This window comes from Calliphora vicina, chromosome 4 (genome assembly GCF_958450345.1).
Source record: "Calliphora vicina chromosome 4, idCalVici1.1, whole genome shotgun sequence".
Lineage (NCBI taxonomy): Eukaryota > Metazoa > Arthropoda > Insecta > Diptera > Calliphoridae > Calliphora > Calliphora vicina.
In genome coordinates, this window is record NC_088783.1 from 64,610,348 (window position 1) to 64,633,232 (window position 22,885).

The following is a 22,885-nucleotide window of genomic DNA, read 5'->3' on the forward strand; positions in this document are numbered from 1 at the left end:
TTTATTTGAATAAAAAAAATGTTGCACATTTTTGCGCGCTTTTCTTTAAATTAAGATTTTATTAAAAGACTCGAGCTGCACTGTGGCGAAAATGAAAAACTGGAAATAAATGAAAAAAAATGGAAATAAATCTGTAAATTCTAAACGTATCGTATGCGGGAAGTTTTAATTTACTTCTGATTGTTTTTCAAAGCTTATGGTGAATGTGTTCATTGGTTTCAAAGTAAGAGAGATGGTTTGTGCGGTTTAGAAGTGGTGATTTTGACTCGAAAGACAAATGTTGGGCAAAAAAGTTTGAAGACAAAGAATTTGAGGCATTAATCTATGATGATTGTTGTAAAAACAAAATAATTTGTACTCCGAATCTTACTTGCAATAAAAAATGCATGCATTACAATAAACCAACAGCGTAAGAGATCGTATGTGATCCCCGGCCAACCGAAGCCAAATATCCATGGCTCACAGGTAATGCTCTGTATTTGTATGACCAAAAGAGTCCTATATATTATGAGCTGCTGAAATCTGACTAGAGCATCACAGGCAAACTGTACTGTACAACTGATATGTTTGAAGCTAGAATTTGCCGAAAAACACCCAGAATATGCGGCCAGAAATGAAACCGTAATATTTATTATGACAACTATCGGCCACATTTTGAAATACCTGTTAAAACGTATTTCGAATGAAGTGATTGGGAAGTTTTGCCTCAATGCCATATAGTCTAGATGTTGTCCCGTCTGGACTCATTTTTAAGTTACAAAGCCAGCAAATATATTTTCGATGAAAAGGATTTTTATGCTGAACATTTGCTTGAGAAAAAGTTTTTGTTTTCAAACAAGAAGCCATTTTTATGACAAAGCTTTTTTTGTATTTCAGTACAACTTTTTCCTAAAAATCAGTTATTTGTTGGTTTGAAAAAGAGTATTTTTGAAAAAAAATTTGGCAGAAAGAGTTTTGCTTGTACGATTAATTAAAAAAAAATTATTTTTGTGAAAAAACTTTTTTCTTTATATATAAAAAGAGCTTTGCTGTCCAAATGTTTTTTCTTAAAAGGGGAACTTTTGGTTTTTTAAAAATTTTTGTATTTAATTTTTTTTTTTTGGAAAAATGAAAGAGCTTTTTTTTCGTACAATCACAAGTTTTTACTAATCGTTTAAAAGGATTTTTTTCTGTACTAAAAGTTTTTCTCGGAAAAGCAGTTTTGGGTGGATGTTTTATTATTTCTCGTGAAAGAGTTTTTTTTGATAAAAATAATTATTTGGGAATGTTTCTTCTTATAAAGCTTTTATTTGATCAAGGTTTTCTAAATAGTTTTCCTTGGTCATGTTTTCTAAAGGTTTTTTAAAAAGTGTTTTTTTTTAATGTTAAAAACTTTTTTGGCGTAGAAGGTTTTTTGTGATTTTTCAGTTTGTTAAAAGCGCAATGTCCACAAAGTTAGGAAAGTTCGATCAAAATATCAATTTTTAAGTAGAAAGATAATGCCCAATACAATAGTTTCACACTGTTACAAATCCCACTAAAATACTTAAATTACCTAAAACACGTTATAGCTACCATGGTTGATATGCAAGAGTCGTTATAACAATAACATCAGCGTATGAAAGCCAATGTAATCAAACAACATTTTTTGTGTTGCGCTATGTTGTTTGTTAAAGCATGATTTAAAACCATATGAGTGTTTTGACTCAGTTTTACTTAGAAAATTATTAAGAAAAGACGTTTATTTATCAGAGTGTTTGTTTATTTTTTTAAAAACTGAAATGTTAAACGATTTTTTTCTTGTTTAATCGTTTAAACTACATAACTTATTGCTAATTGTCACTACTATATTTAACGCAATTAAATTATTTAAAAATAAGTAGAGCAAAATAAATAAAACCACAAAAATGCCACCACCTCCAAGACTTTCGAATTATTTAATGAATGTTCGCAGTAATTTAAAGAAAAGTAAAAAACAGCAACAAATCAAATGTAAGTTTCAACGTTTTAAAGTATTTAACTACAATTTTAATTGTCTTTTGCAAGCTTATTCATACTTGCAGAACTAAACTAAACTAAACTAAACTCAAAGACACGCACTCAAAACTGTCAATAAATTATTTGTTGAAAAGTTTTCTAGTGTAAAATCGCCAATAGACATTATATAAACATGTGAACTCTTATGTGAGTGCTTGTGTCCAGCCCATGCTGGCCGGTAAAATTGGAAAACATTTTAAGGTAGACCGAAAATGCGTGGCTGTATGTCAGTGTCAGTTTAATTATTGATTATTTACCGTCAAATTTAACCACAAAATACAACATCATGTAAACTTATTGTTTATTTGTTTTGCCTGTTTACTAAGCATACTAGGCAAAGGTGTGAAATGTAAAGTCTTAAATACGCATATTTAAGCAAATTAAATACATGCATTTGAAAATTTAATTATACGTGCTATTGTTGCTAAAAATATTTAGTTTCCGCAGAAATAGTAAAATGCACACAAAAAATAAACAAAATGTTGTAATCTTATTTATAAAGCTCTGATGAATAATAGTAATATTTTAATACAACAAATTAATTATTAATTTTTTAGTCTCGAAATGGTTCAAATTCAAAAAAGGTGTCAATGAAAAACTGAATAACTTTTACAATTTTCATCCGATTTCAAACCTTGTTTTGTGAAGAACTCAATTTGCTTTATACATTGGTATACATTTTTAAAAGCATTCATATCAAAATAAGCAATGAAACTCTACTAAAATCAAAAAAGTTGATAAATTTTGTTTCTTTCATAATTATTCCTAACGAAAACATTACTTCTAACTTACAAAAGTGTAAAAAAATGCACGCCAATCAGTTTTCTTTCCAAAAATTTAAAGTCGGACAAAAACTGACTGAGTTAAAGGTCGATAAGTTGACGAGCATCATGGAAAACGGTTTTTTTAGAATAACTTCTGAATTTGAGGGTGCTTCTGACATTTTTTACTGTAGCGCCGTGTAATTAATATTTGGAGACCTTCGTACTTTAATTTTATGAATTTATTTACTGTAAGTAAAGGGGTTTCTTTAAGCCTGAACTTGAAATTTTAAAAAATACCAAAAAAAAGTAAATATTAATCAAAAAGGTTTGTTATTCGAAAGATAAATTAGTGTTATTCCTGATATGCGGCCAACAATGCTCGAAAAAGTGTCCCAAAATTCGACGTCAAGAACAGCCACCGTTGCGATGAATCAGCAATCATTTTCTAATGTTAATATCATGTCGTGATCATTGTCATCTGTATTATCAAACAAAAAATCATTGATCGCGGAGCGATAACAATATTAATTGTGCGTTACTCCAGCTTCATTTTTGAAATAAGGTCCGATGATACCTCCAGCGTATAAATCACAGCAAACGATGCATTTTTTTTTAGAGTCTATATGGTTTGTTGTAGATTGGTATTCTTCTATATGCGGCAATTTTGTTTATTTACAAACCAATTAGGCCAAAAATTTGCCTCATCTGAGAAGGCAATTTTGTCTATAAGCTTGTCTGAGTTTCAAAGTAAATGTGGATAATTTAGCAGCGGTGTTCAAGCGTCAATCTATTCATGATAATTTGTCAGAGTAAACTGATCATAACTGTCAAAAACTGAGCGTAAGACAGTTAACAATTTTGGAAGTTATATCGGGCTTACACGAAAATAAATTCAAATACTAAAAGGATTACGAGTGCTATGAGTAATATTTATACCCTACACCACCATAGTGGTGTAGGGTAGCCCCCATACAAATGTCCTCTCGAAATTGGACTTTATCGGTCATAAATGTTTAATTTATATATGTATCTACAAAAATTTCGCTCCACATAAGTTTTATATATACAAAATTCAGCTCACCAAATTTTCTTACGATCGGTCCATAATTGGTCATAGCTCCCATATAAGACCCTTTTCGAAAATCACTCAAAAATATAAATCATTATTTTTTAAAAAAAAAAAAATCTTTTTGCTCATTTACTCGGTCAAGCCCGACCATAATTTCTTACTTGTTTTAATATGAAAGATTACATCAATACGAATCTATTGGTATATAACAGTATAGGTCCCCTTTGACTTTAACATAGAGATTTTTTGATTTTAAATTTTATGGATAACCTTTATTTACAGTCCCTGATATATTTATTTATCATTAACTAGATTTTTGACCCAAAACTCGAAAATTAAAAAAAAGAAAAATTAGCATCCTTTAAACGTTATCCGAATTTGCATAACTCTTTTCTGCTCTTTAAGATGACAGAGATTAATTCTAGACCTTGGGTGCAGGGGAAATCTCAAAATTCAAATATAAGGTCCACCCTAGTGTGCACCTAAGTCCAGTAATGACCGCTTTAGGATTTAGGAACTCCTAGTATGCTCTTTATTCTACTTTTTGTGGACAATGTGGTAAAGTTTTTGTAAAAACTGTAAATCGAATTCGAGTAACCATTTCCTTTTTAAACGAATTGATATATTTTGGTGTTCTGTAAATGGAATCCACACGATTTACTCCTTTTACTCTTTATCTCCTCTAAAGACACCAGGAATTTCTGGAAACTGTTTTATGTGTTATTCACATTTTCTAAGGATTATTCTGGTCTCTTTTGCTATTAGCAAATATTTAGATATCTCTACCAAATACCCTGTAATATGTAGATAAATTTGTTTTTTAGCTACGTTCGGTTTTGTTTTAGTTGGGCCAGTCGATATCCCTGACACTATTACAATAAATGTTTTAGCACAGATTAAAATGCTTGAGAGGTTATTTTTGAATATTTTTTCGTAGCTACCTACCACCGTTACATCTGCCACATAAGCAACTGTCATGTTTTCCCCATGGCTTTAAGCAGTGTATTGATGTTGATATTCAGGAGCAGTGAGAGACTTCCTAGTAGGGTGCCCCGATAGACTAGACGATAGTGTGCTAGACTATCAATCCATGGTTTGCGGGTTCGAATCCTGCCAGATCCTCTGAGTGTATCTGCAGACAAGCAAAACGCTTCGCAGTTTGTGTTTGTTTTATTTTTTGTTTAAAAAATAGTATTCTACTGACATTGGAAATAGTGTAGATTCGCTGCTACTGCAGCTTAAACGTATTTCCACGAAAGAATTCATAATTATAGCGAAAGCAGAATACAATGTAAAAACCCATACTTTTTTTTTCTATTTTATACTTGTCCTTAACCATGTTAAATCCGTTTGCATGACAGACATCCACGAAATTACGTCAAAAATATGGCGGTTTAAAAAAATTTCAGAAAATAAATTGCTTAATATTTAAAAAAAATCAGAAATTAGTAGTGCATTACCAGATATTTGTTCAGGCTTATCTAAATGAAAATTTTTTATTTAAAATGTCATTTGGAACATTTTATCACATTATAAAATGGATAATGTGGAAGTTCATTGCCGGTGAACAGTAAAGTAGAGTGGAAAAGACACCGTTTTTTTTGACAAGACCACAAGTTAACTTGAACACTAACTAAAGAACCAAAATAATTTCTTACGAATTATTTTTCGAACAATCTAAAAAAGGCAATTTTCGAATAACGAATAATTCGAAAAATTTTAAGTAGAATAATCGAATAAAACAAATAAATGTTCACATATATTTAAATTTATTAAATTGCTTAAAATTGTTCATAATTTCAAATTTAAATAAGTAATAAGACTCACAAAAATTGTATTGTTTCTGAAATTCGACAAATAATTAAAGACAAAGGGACTTTCGATCACTGTAGATGAGTGTTCCGATAGCTCCTTCTGTAAATATATAAATATTACTGCAAGAAGTTACAATTGTAAAAACAAATCTTTCAAAATGTTTAACTTTGGACTTGAACCAATGAAAATAAAAAGTACGGAATAAAATATTTGTTATTTAGCTGGCGAAATATTAGAAGAATCGCAATTAATAATAACAAAATATTAACTTAGATTAAAGTGGAGTTGAATGTGATGGAGAATGAGTTTTTGAAACGGTCGTCGAAATTAATATTGAGGATGACATTTATAATGATAACGTTGAAATAGTCAAAGGCCATGATCTTAAAATATCTTTAAGTGATGTTATTAACCGCGTACGTAAGTGTTGCAAAATATTTAATAAATCGAATGATAAACACAAATATTGCAAACTAAGGTTTTGTTGCAGAAAAAGTATGGAGTTCGCCTTATACATGATTTTGAACATCGTTGAACTCTTTGTCTAACATGGTAATAAACTTTTTGTGTAAATGCGTCAATCATACACTGCCTGACTTCAAATTAGCTACGTTCACTGACAATGATATCAAACTTTGGACAGATTCCCTTTATTGCGCAATTCCCCAAGACCACTTTATTAAACTTTATCAACGTCAACGTTGATAGAGCTTGATGTATAATACAATTTGTTATAAATAATTTAGAAGTAGTGAATAATTAATTTTCTAAAGAATTAGTTACTCAATTTAAAACTCGAATTAATAAACGACATAAAAAAGTTTTTAATACGTATATATTGTATTTGAATTCAGGATCATGTCCAACTAGCTTAAATTTTTTAAAGCATAGATCCAAAAGGAAAACTAAAGGGTTTGCTAGTCAATTGTTTTGTAGATTGTTCGGGAGTTAATCTGGTCAGAATATTTCTGTTGAAAATTTAATAATGGACTTTGTTTTCGAATGTTTTTTTAACATTATTAATACTTGAATTGTTAACTTTAACGTTATTTTTTGTTTTTCTTTAACAATAAAATATTAAAAAACCAACATCAAAAATATTAAAAAAACCGACATCATTCTTTACTTTTTAAAAAAAAATTAAATTATTCGAATAATTAGATTAATTTTAAACGTATGATCCAATTATTCGAACAATTTAAAATCTCTTATTCGAATTATTCGTTTTATTCGAACAAGAGAAAAATCGAATAATTCGAATACTAGTATTTACGTAATTTATGATTGAGTATTATAATTAAACAATGACACATCAATTACCTGGCAAAAAAATTACAAACATTTTGATTTGTTAAAAAATCGTATTCTCACTACATTTGGTGGATTCATATGGTTCTATTAGGTGAACTAAACAAACTTTTAGAAGACACTGTATCGAAATGTTGAAGTACGATGTCATAGTATTGTAAATAATGCTAAGTTATTTGTCTCAACCTATTTTTGGGGAAATTGCGAATTTGACGGGTCATAAGTTTTTAATTGATGTGTAAATTATCTGGTATTTCACCATATAATTTTCATTAGAAAAGAACATATACTAATATACTTAAGCAAAGACATGATTTGGCTGTCAATTTTAATTTTATATTATACTAGATTTTAATAGGCGATTTTAAAGGTAAATATTCTTAAGACCCTAAACATAAGGAAAGCAGGAAACTATGAAAAGTTGTGAAAATGTAAAATGTAAACTAAACCATTTTTTCCAAAAAAAACTCGTTTCTATGTAACATTGTAAATGGCCCTAAAATTGTACAAATTTCTTACTATATTTCTTCACACTTCCTTTTACCGCACACTAAAACCAATAAAGAATACCTTGTTTGAATGTTTTAAATCTGACATGTTTTAAGTGTTTAATTGAATCAACAACTTTATTTGTTTAATATACAATACAATACAACTACATACCAAATACTAAAATGAAACTACAAATGCATGTCAAAAACTACTTGCCTGTCTTACGTGAAAAACAAATATCTTATGACATGTTTTTTTTTTCTAAATTTAAAAAAGATACTTTATCTTAAACTAAATATGAATTGAGTCTTTAAAATTTCTAATAAAATATTTATGAACAATTTTACAGACAGCAAAACATCGCAAACGGACGAAGAAAAGCAGCGGGATCGTCAGCGCTGTGAAAGAGAAGCGAAAAAAGAGGAACAAGACGCGCTAAATTATAAGGTAAGACAACTTTATATATAAATACATATATGTATGTATGCTGTGTTTTCCAGCTAATTATTCGAAATTTGTTAAGATTTTACAGCCTTAAACTTAAACATCTACAATATTTCTTTGCAGAGAGACAAGGAGAGTCGTGAAGCGCGTTTGTTGGATTTTGAGATACGACGTCAGCAGGAACGTGAAAAGAAAAAAGAAGATCATAAACATCAGCATCACATACAGCAGCAGCAACCGCATCCAAGTGAGAAAAGTCCACCCACAACCTCGGGACAGGCACAGCAACAATTAGCGCAGCAGCAACAACAGCAAGAGCAGGAGCAACAGCAACAACAGCAGCAACAGCAGCAACAACAACAGCCACCACAAGAACATCAGCAACAATTGGTAGCTAGTAGCAGTGCCCCAACACCCATAATACCAACACCACCAGATCGTAGTCTACCGCCAGCTTTTCGCAGTCGCTCTATAGAACGAGAAATTCTCTACGAACGTAAACGACAGTTTTCCACAGTTGAAGCGCTTGAATTAAAGGCAAGTTAATATTTTAAATACTCCAAAAAATTACTTGAAATTAACTTATACTTTCGTATCTTTTTGTAGAAGCCCTTAAGTACCACACCCTCACCACAGGCAATAACTGGTTCAACAGTCGTCACACCCGTACCAACCCCAGCACTACCACCACCACCAGCCACACCCATAACATCAGCAGTTGTGGTGGCGGGCCCACCGGCAACAGCAGCAGCTGCTACAGCTGCTATAATCCCAATACTACCATTAGGAGTTGCCACCTTGCGTGATGACTCCACCGAATCCGAAGAACAGTCCGTGACATGTACTCACCATCATGCCGAAGCATGTCATCGTATAATGTAAGTACCAAACTTTATAAAATATTCAAATATTCCAAAAAAAGGAAGTATTAAGAGAACCCTAAAGAAATGTAGAACTCTCTCTCTACCCTCCTAAAAAAATGAAATTAACTTTCAAAACTGAATTTTCTTGTTGGGTCAAAATTGTTAATGAAATAAAGAATTTTGTGTTTGATGCAAGTATTTGCTATGCATCGTTGCATTTATTACTCTACTCAATATAACAGCAACTACAACAACGCAGGAATTAAGCTGAAATAACAACAACATCAGCATAAATAAAATACTTAAGGCTACTAAAACATTTAAGCTCGAAGTTTTATTTTTTCTCCTTTTTTTTGCAGCAAAAGAGTTTTTTTGTGCATTAATTTGTTTCAAGGATTCTCCATTTTTTTAATTAATGCATTTTAAATAGTTGTTTAAAGAAATTTTATTTTTATTTAAGCATTTTTAAGCAGGGGTTCATGTTAATTTGTAATTTAATCAGGATATATTATGAAAGAATTTTGTTGTAATTATTATTATAAAAAGTGATTTATTTTTGAAGGATGCTGTGTTTGTTTTATATTTCCGGTAGTTGTTACAAAGGAAGTGTTAATTAATTAAATGTGAATTATTTTTCTAAAAGGTATGCACTTATTGCAATGAAAAGTAAGAAATGGAAGAAATGGATCGAAATGTATTTCGATGTTAATACTTCTAAACTATTTGTATTTGTGAACTATGACTGAGAGATTCAACACTTTTTTGAGTCGTTAATAAGGACAACAAAAAGTTGACTACTCAATATTCGATTTATGAAGTTAATAAGAAATTAAGTTAATATGAAAAGGGCATACAGTAGGGAATCTATAAAAAGTGGAAAAACAAACTGTAACTTCTAAACTCATATATAGGAAGTATAATTGACTTTAGGTTTTGAATATGGATTCTAAAGACTATAGGTGGGCGGAGCCTCAAAGATCCAAATTGTCCATGATCCGATTTGAATGACTTTTATATGTATTGAATCTACTAGAAGAGTTTTGCAAAAATATATATTGCTACGGTTTTACCTTTTAAAACGGTGGTTTACTTAATTTAAATAAAACTGATAATTTTGATTGTAAATAAAAACAGTATAGTAGTTTTAAATTTACACAACAACAGTTTAAATTGCCATTATGTGTTTTAATACACACACACGTTTATAATTCACAATAATGCACGCTTTTAAATTACATTTTATAATGTATAATGTTTGCTCTAACAGCGCCTATAATAAACTGACAACCGACAGCAACCTCTGCCGCATTTTATACCCAGCGCCATCTTATTTCGAGTAGATTCATGAATGATCTTAACGGACAAACTAGAATATTCGAATTCAAGAGCTTTATCAGCTTCAACTTTAATGTTAGCAGTTAAACATTTAGTATTTCCATACTTACAAAAAATATAATAACTGCGTGCTAACAACACTGTTGACAAGTTGAAGATTCTACTGATGGACATGTTTACAAACATGAGGAATGTTGCAAGTAATCGTTACAGACCGTTACGATATAGTTACGATATATTCGTATTTGAAAATTAAAACTTAATTTTTTTTACATATCTTAGTCTGGATTTTTGCAAATAGCTGGTCCAAATTTCTCTCAATTTTCTTAATTAACAATAAATTTATAAGCATTCATCAAAAGTTCTGTACCAACAAATCGTCATATGAAGTTTTTCTTTACTTATTTAGTTTTTTTAAAAAAAAGTGCACCGATTCAGAAGGCTAGTGGTTTTGTAACGGAAGGCAAAGATCGCCCAGGCCAACCAAAAAAGTTTGAAGACCAAGAATTAGAGGGATTATTCCATCAAGATTGTTGTAAAACTCAACAACAGCTTGAAAAATTATTGGAAGCTACTCAAGCAGCAATTTCAAAACGTGTGCAAATAACAAATTGGGTAACATATGAATTGAAGAAGAGAGACCATGAAATACGATTTTCCATGGACGAAATGAATTTGAACGCTTTGTAAGAAACTGAGTTTTGCACCGAATCATTATTTGGAATCACTCGGATAACATGAATCGTTAGGGTGGCCCTTAATAAACGAAAGTTGTATTTTGGCCATACTCACCCCCCAGTTTGGCGAACATTAGTAAAAAAATCATCCTGAAAAAATTTTAGGTAAATCGGTTGGGTTAAGACGTGCCGCAAGCCCTCTGAAGTTTTGAGATGCATTTATAAGGGGAAAAAATGCATTTTTTTCAGTTTTTGTAAAAATTTTGCCATAAAATAATTACTTTTGCAATTTAATATAAAATAATTGAACTGTGTACGTAATTGTTGTTCTAATGAGACATAAGAATCATAAACTGGTTAAAAAATTTTAAAGTTATTAAAAGTTCGACAGGCCATTAACGTGTCTCAGGCAACTAGAACAAGAAATGTAGGAACAAAATTAACATATTTTGATAAATATTAAAACAAAAGCTTATTTTTACTTAGAATATATCCATATTTACTTGTGTATGGGTTTTTGTCTTCCTAGGATACCGTTAACCTATTCGCAGGTATGACCAAAAAAATAAAATTTTTTTAACGGCAGTTTCAAAACTCCATTTTCAAATTTTTAAAAATTTTGTTAAACAAATTTCAGAATTTTTTGATCATCTCATTGGGATTTATTAAGAATATAATAGGGAATAAAAATGTGAATTTTTTTTTTACTAATGTTCACCAAACTGAGTGGTGAGAATGACCAAAATCCAACTTTCGTTTATTAAGGGCCACCCTAATGAAGCGTAGGTGATCATATGTGAATCCCGGCCAACCAGCCGAATCGACACCAATGCCAAATATTCATGTCGCTAAGTAAATTCTCAGTATTTGATGGGAGCAAAAGAGTCCTATCTATTATGAGGTATTGAAATATGATCAGACCATTACAGTGAACGCAGCTGATTCGTTTGAAGCAAACATTGGCCGAAAAACGCCCTTAATATGCGGGTAGACATGAACCGTAATATTCCATTGTATCAACGTGTCGGAAACATTTAGCAATTAAAGAGTATTTAGAATGAAGTGGTTGGGGAGTTTTGCCTCACCCGCTTTGTAGTTCAGAGTGTGCCCCGTCCGACAACTATTTGTTTCAATTGATGCAGAACTCTCTCTCTGGGATACATATGTTTTTAACGTTGGGGACAGAGTATCCGATATTTGCTTGATTCGTTCTTGGCCTTTATATTGTCCAAAATGTTTCAAAATAAAAGCTAAACATTTGAAAAGAATCCCGCATATTTTAGTCATAAACCCAATAAAAGAAACTTAATGTCCAAATATTCCATTATTGGGATTTTTGAAATTTTTTAGAAATTTGTAAAATTTAACAGAAAAATTAAATTTTTTTGTTTACTTTGGCATTTTGATCAAAAATTACTATTGGTCTGTTCAATAACAAAAAACTATTACGAATTATTACAAATTTTCACAAAAAAATTTTAAATTTGTATTGATAAACTGGAAAATTTATAAACAGTTTATGATAATTCGTAATAGTTTTTTTGTTATTGAACAGACCATATATAACTGTAAACCTGCAAAAAGTATTCATCAAAAAATTTGTATGCATTTTAAAAATTTTAATTTTTAAAAAATTAGTAAAATTTTTTCATTAATTTTTGGAAAAAAAAATAACTATGAATTTTTCAATTCTTAAAATTTTTTTAAAAGAAGACACAATTTCAAGAAATTTTATATTGACATAGTATATACCCACCCTAATACGCTTACATTAGGATGGGTAAAATTTTTAGCGTTCAGTTTTGAGTTATGACAAAGTTTCTAGGAATGACTCATAAAACAAGAATCGTGATGCGACTTTATTCATATATTTGGCACCCAACAATATGACCCAACTCATACAGTTATGTGGTTCCTATAAAAAATTAACCTCATCTTAATTCTGCACATCTAAATTGGAGCAAATTGGGATATACAATTATTGTAAAAAAAATTAAAAAAATATTTTGTATATGTTTCTGAAAGAAAACTTCCATAAATTGAGTTTTTTTCAGAAAAAATGCTGCTCTACCGTGTGGTATCTTATATAGGGTCATTCAAAAATAATATTTGTTTATAATCCGTCGTTTGCCTTATGAGAAATTTTTAGAAAAATTTCAAATCGGCTACTAATAGAGATAAACCACTCATGTGAGCATTTTTGTTGCAGATATTTTCAGGTACTCTCCAAATATAAAGTTCGTCGACATTGGATAATAATCAATAATGAATTTATGTTGATTTTTTCAAAATTTCCTAGGCCTAAGTTAAATATAAATCAACTCAAAAACACCTCAGAATTAACTATGTGAAATTTCGGTAAGAAATATCTAATCTAATCTTATCGAGCTACCCAAATATTTCCAAAAATAAAAATTTCTAAACCACTGTGCAACACTATCTGCTGCTGCTAATTCTTGCTATCCAATCAATATATATTATAATAACAAAGAAATTAGCGCTTATATAATGAGTTTCAATCATTTACTAAAATTTCTGTTGTTTGTTGATGCTGCCGTGGCTGACATAAAAGCGAAACTTAATTGTTTTTAGATAAAATTTTTGAAGTACTTAAATTGTTTTAAAGTTTATAAAATAGTTTGTATTGCATGAATTAAAGCCTTTGACTAGTATTATCTCTAAACAAACACTTACATAATTATGATCTTATATTTCGTGCACACATGCAGCACAACTATGTACTTTAAAACTAATACAATACCCAAATGTATGCTCTCATCAATCCATCAAACAACCACAACAATAATAACAACAAAAAGCAGTATTATCAAAAGCAAAAATGCAACAGCAACACTATCTTGATAATAATATGCACTCATATGCAATAGGAAATGAAAATCATACATTTATACATAAGTATGAGCACAGTCAAACAAACAAACATATAAATATTAAGAGTGCACACACATAAACACATACTGTTTACTGCATGCATGCATGTGTCAACATATTTAATATGTAAAAGAGAAAACTACGTCACAAACCCGTAATTTGTACTCATATACACACTTACACACACAATACTCTTAGTCTCTTATTGAGGTCACTTTTTATGCTCGCATTCGTAAATTATATTATTGCCAGTGTTTTAGTTGTCATCTGCTTTTAGTTCCTGTTCTTTTTGTTTATACGGCTATTTTTGTATTTCTTTAATATATTTTTCTGCAATGTTTGTTGTCGGTTTATTGATGAGACAAACAAAACGAAAATAACAAAAAATGTAAAGAAGAAAAACGGAAATATGAAAATAAACAAAAAATAAACAATGTTAAGGCGCAGAAGCGTAAATGTAGCAGCTAAGGAATAATACAAAATAAGTTGACAAAGGTTTATTTTTGTTGTTATTGGAAGATAAGAAAAAGCAGAGCTTTAAGTTTTGTTGAGAAGAATAAGTTATGAAAATATCGAGTAAAGAAGAGCATAATAATAAAAAAGCTTTTTTGAGAGCAGGCCATATTGGGAGGCGTATGAGTGATATTTATTTATTATGAAGAATTAAATATTACTTATACGTTTTATATTCATATATCATTAGAGATGCCAAACGGGGAATCCCGTTCCCGAAAATCCCGGGGTTTTCGGGATTTCTTAAATCCCGAAGCCCGGGATTTTTTAATTTTAAATCCCGGGATTTTCCAAATCCCGTTTTTCATAAATAAATAGAGGAATTTGTAATTTTTGTGTGCCTCTTTTATGCATTTTGACATTCTACATGCCCGAATATCGCAAAGTGATGTTCAGCAAAGTTGTTAAGCTCGACTCCTGCTACAACATAGTTAATAAAGAAAAGCGGTATTTTTGGTTATCCTAGAGCGGGGCTCTGGAAAATCAATTCTTCACATTTTTTTGTAAGATATCTAACAAAACTCAATTTAAATCCTCTTCAAACGAAATTGATTTTATCTCAGATGAGGAGCTCGAATAAAATGAAAATATTTCGATTGCTCAAAGGATAAAGATATTAATAAATGTAAAAACCCAAATAACAATAACGAAACCAAGTTATAATGTAGAATTGCAACTTGCAAAAGAAATAGATCACTTTATTTCTGAAGGAACAAGAGGAAAATACTTCCAGATTTGTTATAAGTATTTGCAAACGGTTTTGCCAATGTGAAAGATGTTTTTCGGAATTGTTTTCTTGTTTTAATTGCTAAATAAAAAATTTACTTTCAATTGTAAAGACATAATTATTTACGTTTCTATCTTATAATTTTCGGGATTTTAGATTTCCCAAAAATCCCGAAATCCCGACCCCCAGGATTTTCAAAAATCAGTCCCGATTAGCATCTCTATATATCATAAATAAAACTGAGAACTTTTAATTTGATGAGAATTGTAATGATTAAACAATAATAATGATAATTTAATTTAGTATGTAAGAAATTAAAACTAAAGTTAGTAATTAAAATATAAATTTTTTACTATATTTAAATATTTTCATTGGTAATACTCGATAATATTACACTGTGCAACAAATGAATACATTTGAAAAAACACACGATCGTGACATTCTAGGTTCAACTCTACTATCCATGGGTAGCAAAACCCTATACTCAGTCTGTCCATTTTGGTGAACAATTTTTTTTATGGGCCCCAAAAAATTCTAAAAATCAGTCGACCCTCAAAAAAAGTTTTCATCAGTTTTTGGCCAACAACTAATTCAAACTTGGTGATACCGCTTAACTTTATATGGCAATAATATAGCTAAGAGTCAGCCAAGCTAGTTTTGTTAACATTTTATCCCAAAGAAATTGCTTCTTCGTGCACTTTTTTGAAAAAATATAGGAAGACATTTTTTTTTTACTTTTTTTAGAATAACTTCCATGGACTCCTAATTTTATATTAACAATATTTAGCAAGGTTGTTGCTACGGTAAATGTGAACAAGCCTTGTGAACATATCAATGCAATCTGAACATATCTAGGCACACTAAATAGCTCACAAAAATCACCTTAAAAATTTTCGTTTTTTACTATTTTTTGACGCTAAAACAACGTTTTTTTGTTAAAAAAGTATGTTCGAGTGTATACTTCTCTATTGTGCTGCAATAAGGATGAATCGGGAATCGTTTGATCCGGGCCCATCTCGATACCCAATGTTGATTACGCAAGACCGGCTTGAAAAAACGTTAACATTTTTGAATGTGGGCAAGGTTTGTGGAGCTTCTGGTGTTTAAATATAAGCTTTTTATACAAGTTTTTGATATCGGTGGAAACCTTATTTCTTGAAGATTGAAATTTTAGTGAAATTAATTAATTTTGTGTTCTTTCATCATCCATCATGAAAAATATAAACTTCTAATTTATATAAAATTTGAACGATTACAGACATCACAATCAAATTTGGAAGTAATATAGATCTAAATGTTCTTTTTAATTGCATTACTATTGTTGCCATTATTTGTTTTAAAACACCAAAATTCCTAAACCGGGGGAAATGTGTTCCAAAAACTGAGTTTTTTTTAGAAAAGTGAACACTTTGACGTTATTTACAGTATGATAGCAAAAACGTTTTGTATGTATATAAACAACATATAGGGCTATACAAATGTGAAGAGTATTTGAGGATCGGTGTTTTGCGTTTTTAAAATTTTTTACTCAAACCTAAGTTTTTGTTTCAAAATTGGCCAGGTTTGGATAGAGCTGGGGGTCACAATGTCCGCTTAAGTGAGTCAAATTTAACTTTGTACGTTTTTCCATTAAGTTCTCTTTCCAGATCATAAAAAAATGTATATAGCCCCGAAGAAAATTTGTTTTCTATAAATGAAAAAATATGGGGACTTTTTTGGGGAAAAAAATTAAAAAACACACGCATACAAAGTTGAAATATATAAAAAGATGCTTCAACTTTGGATGCGTGTAACTTTTTATAGGGACGAAATAATTTTTATCAGTTTTAATTTATTTTCTTTATAATTTTATTGTAAATATACGTCATATATAAAAAACAAATTTCGACCTTCCGTAGACCCATCATATATAAAATACGAAAAAAAGATCGAACAAAATTTAAAAAAAATTAAAGCTAAATATTTCTTTAACTAACAGATATAACTACAGATATTAGAATATTTTTGTAGGACTATCTATATTTTAAATTTCAGCTCATTCAGATCATAAATGGTTTTTTGGCGATTTTTTTTAAATGTATGACTTTAAGGGTCCACCCCCATTCCGAACACCTCAGCAGGATAATTAATACAGCACATCATACTATTTTAACAAAAAATCTTTGTTTTAGCGTAAAAAAATAGTAAAAACAAAAATTGTTAAGGTACAAAGTGATCTTTATGTGCTATTTAGAGTGACTAGTCAGGTTCAGAATGCATTGATATGTTCAAAAGAGTTATTCAGCTTTATCGTAATGAAAAATTAGGAGTCCCTGGAAGTTATTCTAAAAAAAGTAAAAAAATTTTTCTTCCTATAATTTTTTCAAAAAATGTGCATGAAAAAGATATTTTTTGGGAAAAAATGTTAACAAAATTTATTTGGCCGACTCTTAGCTATGTTATTGTCATATAAAGTTAAGCGCTATCATCAAGACTGAATTAGCTGTTGGCCAAAAATTGATGACACCATTTTTGAGGGCCCACAGATTTTCAGAAACTTTGGGGGTCCATAAAAAAAAATTGGTCGCCAAAATGGACAAACTGAGTATAGGGTTTTACTGCTCTTTTGTTGTAGAGTTGAACGTGTACTGTCGTGATCGTGTGTTTTTTTGCACTGTTGCAAAAAATAATTATAATTTTATATTATTCCATTAATCGGATAATTTGTATTTTAATTTTGTATTGAAAGGAAAAAAACGAAGTTTGTGTATTTATATAAGCATTTTGTTAATAAAATGTACAAAAATAGGGAATATTCTGAAATAATCTTTAAAAAAATTATATAATTTAAATGCTTTCTTTTAAACGATTTTTTAAATTTTAATAAACAAAACTCTCTCACTGATTGTAGATGTTGGAGAAACCGAAAGTAAGGCATGATAAATAATATCCAATTTCCCAAGTGCATCAAGACTAAAAACTGGCAACTCTCTTTATTTTGATTTTCTTGCGAAAACAATAAAGCAAGTTGTTTTAATTTTGTTTTCTTTTTTCTTTACCCACTTACAAACTACAGTTTGAGCTGAAAAGAAACCAACCAATTGTAGTAGGGAATGTAAGAAAAGATAAACTCACTGTTTATTGTTGGTGTTTTGTTTAAGCTTTGATATTTTTACAAATAGAGCTTGAGTGTGTGTAATTCTCATTCACTCTAGTGTTTTATTTGTATAATAGCTTTAGTTTTTCTAAAGCATTTTGGGAAAAGGTTTCCTGATGATCTGGCCTAAGCAACCAGTGAAATGCGCATAGGAACTAACTTATTCCCCAAAAATAAATTTTAGTGAATTTATCAATTATTGGGAATTCAGCACACTAATTCTTAACAAAAAAAATTTATTTTGTATTCCCGTATAACTTTTTGACAAATCTTTGAAATGTAGAAAAGAAATTAACATATTTTGAGAATATTAAAATAAAAGCTTATTTTTACTTAGAATATATCCATATTAACTTGTATATGAGGTTTTGTCTTCGTAGGATACCGTTAACCTATTCGCAGGTATAACCAAAAAAAAAATAATTTTTTTTAACGGCAGTTTCAAAACTCCAATTTCAAATTTTTAAAAATTTTGTTAAACAAATTTCAGAATTTTTTGATCATCACATGGGGGTTTATTTACAACATAATAGGAAATAAAAGTATGAAAAAAATATGACAATACCACCTATAGTTTTTCCGTACCAGCGATTTAAATTTTGAGATTTTCGAGAAAAACTAATATTTTGGCCATATTTTGGCGAATGAGCCGAATTTCCTTACTGTTATGATTTTTAAGTAAAAGCTATTCAGAATAATATAATCCAGGTAATTTAAAATATAGTTTGAAAGTTTTACTAAAATCGGAAAACTTTAACCCTTAAATCGTGAAGGTCAAAAGTCAAATTTTTCAATATTTTAAATTTCTCATGAAAAGATAGCGAAATAATATATATTTGTGTGCCGATTTTGATGCAACTTAAGAAAAATATAACACAAAGCCTAGTATTTACAAAAACAGCAGAAAAATTAAAATTAAACCATAATAGCACTTGGGGTTAAAAAGACACTCAACTTTTAAAATCACGAAAAACACATTCAATATGAATGGTGCTAACTTTAATGTTTTTCAGAGTTAAATAAACTCAATCATTCGAGTTATTTTTTAAATTTAATAAACTAAAAGTACACTAAAGGGTTATAATAAATTTTATTATTCAAAAATCCTCAATAAAATATTAATTACATTATTAGAGCAAAAATCAATATTTTGCCCTTTAGAAAATGTGTGGTCAAAATTGAACAAAAATGTGAAAATGTTTCAAAATGGCTTAGTAATACTATTTTCCAATACACAATACAATATTTTGAAGTTTGTTTCGTATAAAAATCAAATTTTCATGAGCACTATTGAAATTGACTTTTTAATGGTTTCAGAATTTTGGGGTCATTTTAACCCCAAGTACTATTAAGAGTTAATTTTAATTGTACTGTTTTTGTAAATACTAGGTTTTGTGTTATATTTTTCTTAAGTTTCATCAAAATCGGCACACAAATATATAACATTTCGCTATCTTTTCATTAGAAATTTAAAATATTGAAAAATTTGACTTTGGCCTTCACGATTTAAGGGTTAGAGTTTTCCGATTTTAGTAAAATTTTCAGACTATATTTTAAATTACTTTGACTATATTATTCTGAATAGCTTGTACTTAAAAATCATAACAGTAAGGAAATTGGGCTCATTCGTCAAAATATGGCCAAATTATTAGTTTTTCTCGAAAATCTCAAAATTAAAATCGCTGGTACGGAAAAACTATAAAAGGTATTGTCATATTTTTTTCATACTTTTATTCTCTATTATGTTGTCAATAAATCTCCATGTGATGATCATAAAATTCTGAAATTTGTTTAACAAAATTTTTAAAAATTTGAAATTGGAGTTTTGAAACTGCCGTTAAAAAAAATATTTTTTTTTTGGTTATACCTGCGAATAGGTTAACGGTATCCTGCGAAGACAAAAACTCATATATAAGTTAATATGGATACATTCTAAGTAAAAATAGGCTTTTGTTTCAATATTTCTCAAAATATGTTAATTTTGTTCCTACATTTCATGTTTTAGTGGCCTGAGACACGTTAATGGCCTGGCGATTTTTTAATAACTTTAACATTTTTTAACCAATTTTTGTCTTTTATATCTTATTATTACGACAATTACGTACACATTTCGATTCTTTTAAATTAAATTGCAAATGTAATTATTTAATGGCAAAATTTTTACAAAATCTGAAAAATGTATTTTTTTCCTTGTAAATGCACATTAAAACTAAATCGCTAAGTCGGCACGGGTTGCCCTTCTTAGAACAAGCTAAAAATTTTTTTAGTAGTATTTTATGTCATTACGAAAGTTTTCAGTGGGTACAGTCTCAACATTTCCAAAAATTTAATTCTGAGGGACACTCTAGTGAATACTTTACAAAATTTAAACAAATTTGTATTGGCAAGAGAGTTATAATGTAGATATAGAAGAGTTGTAGCAATTCACTAAAGAGAAAGACTTTAGAAATTATTTAAATAAATTTTTTAACCGGAAACCGAAACTGTTTTATCCCAAAACATTTTTTGAGGCACTTCACTTCGTGAAAGTTTTCAAGACTAATTGTGAGCTTTTGACAAACTTCATCTTAAAATCTTAAAAAAAAATCTAAATTTGCAGATTTAAATGTCTTCTAAGATAAACACTCGAAATGAAACAATCTTCATTAGCAGGAGCTGGAAGGAATAACTTCCTCGTCAATAACACAGTGCTCTAAATCTAGAAAATTATATCAAAAAGAAATTTATTTAAAATTATTTGTTTTTTACACATAAAACCTTATTTTACTTTTCCCATCTTTTTCATCGTGGGCAGCAATTTGTTTTAAAATATCTTTCAAACGAACATTTCAAATTATCATTATTATTATAATAAACTTAACATTTTCAACAGCTCTCAGAAACATTTATTCTGCACTGACATTGAATTTCACTATTTAGTAACCCCAGCATTTAATCTGAACAAAATGATATTCACATGCAAGGACAAATTGCTTACTTCATCCTCTGCAGCTGTGGCAAACAATAACAACAACAGCAATAATAATAATTGTTTTTGCTCTTGTTTGCACGCTTTTCATAATGCAAATTTACTTGATATTCTTCTCGTTTTTTTTGATTATTATTTTTTATGCAAATTGTTTTTATATGAATTGGTTTGTAAATTTACATGTAAAGTACTTTGTTATTGTTTTCCGCTACTTTTATTGTGTAGGTTTTTTTGTTTTGTTTGTTTAAATATAATGGCAGAACCTAGTTTAAGGCAAATATGTTGCATGCAAACATTTACACAGCAAAAATAGGAAAAAAACTAGAGAGAAATGTTTATAAATTGTGACATTATCATAAATTGATTTAAAATTATGGCCAATAAAAGCCACAAGTTAAATTGTTTAAGACTGCTATTAAATTTATGTGTGTCTAAATTTATAAACTGATTAAAGTATAAAAGTACTAATGGCTTTCTCAATAAACAGATAAATTAACTCTCTAGATTTTAATGTGTTATGATATGCAAACTTGCTAAGTCCATTTTTTGTTATGTTGTTTGTCGAAATTACAGACTTAATGTTTTATTTAAATGAAATTGAGTATGATTTGTTTTAATTGCACTGTCCAACAGCCTTTTTGGAATAGACTAGCGACCCTATAATTCTGAAAGGGCATGTTGAGTAGATCATTTTTGTAGAATAAACTTATAGTCCAGCTGGTCTGAATATATTCACCAGAAGCTCCACAAACCTTGCTCCTTTTTGAAAAATTTAAACATTTTTTTAAACATTCCATGCAAAATGTGTTTTTGAAAAAAATGAAAAAAATATGGCCTTTTTTCATGTTCCAACTTTGAATGCGTGTAACTTTTTATAGGGATGAGATAATTGTTAGCATGTTTTATTGTTTTCGAAATTTTATAGCAAATATAGACAATATTATAAGAAAACATTTCGAACCTTCGTAGGCCCGGCATATCTAAAAAACCAAAAAAAGAATGAGCAGAATTAAAAAAAAAAAATTAATAAACCTTAATATCTCTTGAACTGAAAGAGATACCTTACATTTTTTCACATATATTTTGTAGATCTCCTTATGGACTATTTACATTTTAAATTTCAGCTCATTCGGAACATATTTGGATTTTTGGAGATATTTTTAAATAATGTGAGACGTGTAATTTTGCTAATTAAGCGTAAAGGGCTCTATTTACAACTTTTGTGTCTTTGGTGACCCCCAATGAAATTTTACGGCAAAAAGTTTCGTAGAATATTCTAATCCTTAAATGTAATTTTTGAAAGGACTTTTTTCAATTTTCTCGGGAAATGGGTCAATTTGACCCCAAAAGATAACTCTTACAATAAGAATTCTCTCAGATATTAACTAACAACATTTTTTTCAGTTAGTATAATGCTACCTTCGATCAAAAAATTAAAACTTTGACCCACTGGAAAATTAATTTATTTTACAAATATGATCTAATCAATATGCCCTTTCTGTTCCAATCAAAGAGTCTCAATTTGTTGGACAGTGTTATTAGTTTATTCATTTAATTTTAATTAATATTGGTTGGCTTATTTTGAAATTTATTATCATCTCGACTACTGATATCAAAAAAGTTGATCCACTGCCATTTGAGATCAGCATTAGTGACAATATAAGAGAATATGAAAATGTGCCAATTTTACTTAAAAATACAAAATAAATAATAGAAAATGTGCCAAGTCGCCAATGCACACCTTAACTCTGATTATATATCACAGTAAATAATACCATAATAAAAAACTGGCTTAACAGATTTCAATAATATTTAAAAAAAGGGTTTTAAAACAATTTTTGTGTCATCTGTAAAATATGTGAAAAT

At 29.3% G+C, this 22,885-nt stretch overlaps 2 protein-coding genes across 2 annotated transcripts in view; both read left to right on the top strand.

Moving 5' to 3' along the window:
* LOC135958462 (putative cyclin-dependent serine/threonine-protein kinase DDB_G0272797/DDB_G0274007) overlaps window positions 1–8,746 on the top strand; it is a 60,735-nt gene extending 51,989 nt beyond the window's left edge. The window contains exons 3-6 of the mRNA XM_065509369.1: window positions 7,814–7,911; window positions 8,032–8,445; window positions 8,515–8,646; window positions 8,696–8,746. Of these exons, the coding sequence (XP_065365441.1) occupies window positions 7,814–7,911; window positions 8,032–8,445; window positions 8,515–8,646; window positions 8,696–8,746 (695 nt within the window). The remainder of the gene's footprint in view (window positions 1–7,813; window positions 7,912–8,031; window positions 8,446–8,514; window positions 8,647–8,695) is intronic.
* The window catches only part of LOC135958902 (voltage-gated potassium channel subunit beta-2-like), a 227,339-nt gene continuing 213,105 nt past the window's right edge, over window positions 8,652–22,885 (top strand). Inside the window, exon 1 of the mRNA XM_065509846.1 lies at window positions 8,652–8,786. Coding sequence (XP_065365918.1) covers window positions 8,785–8,786 — 2 coding nt within the window. The 5' untranslated portion in view covers window positions 8,652–8,784. The remainder of the gene's footprint in view (window positions 8,787–22,885) is intronic.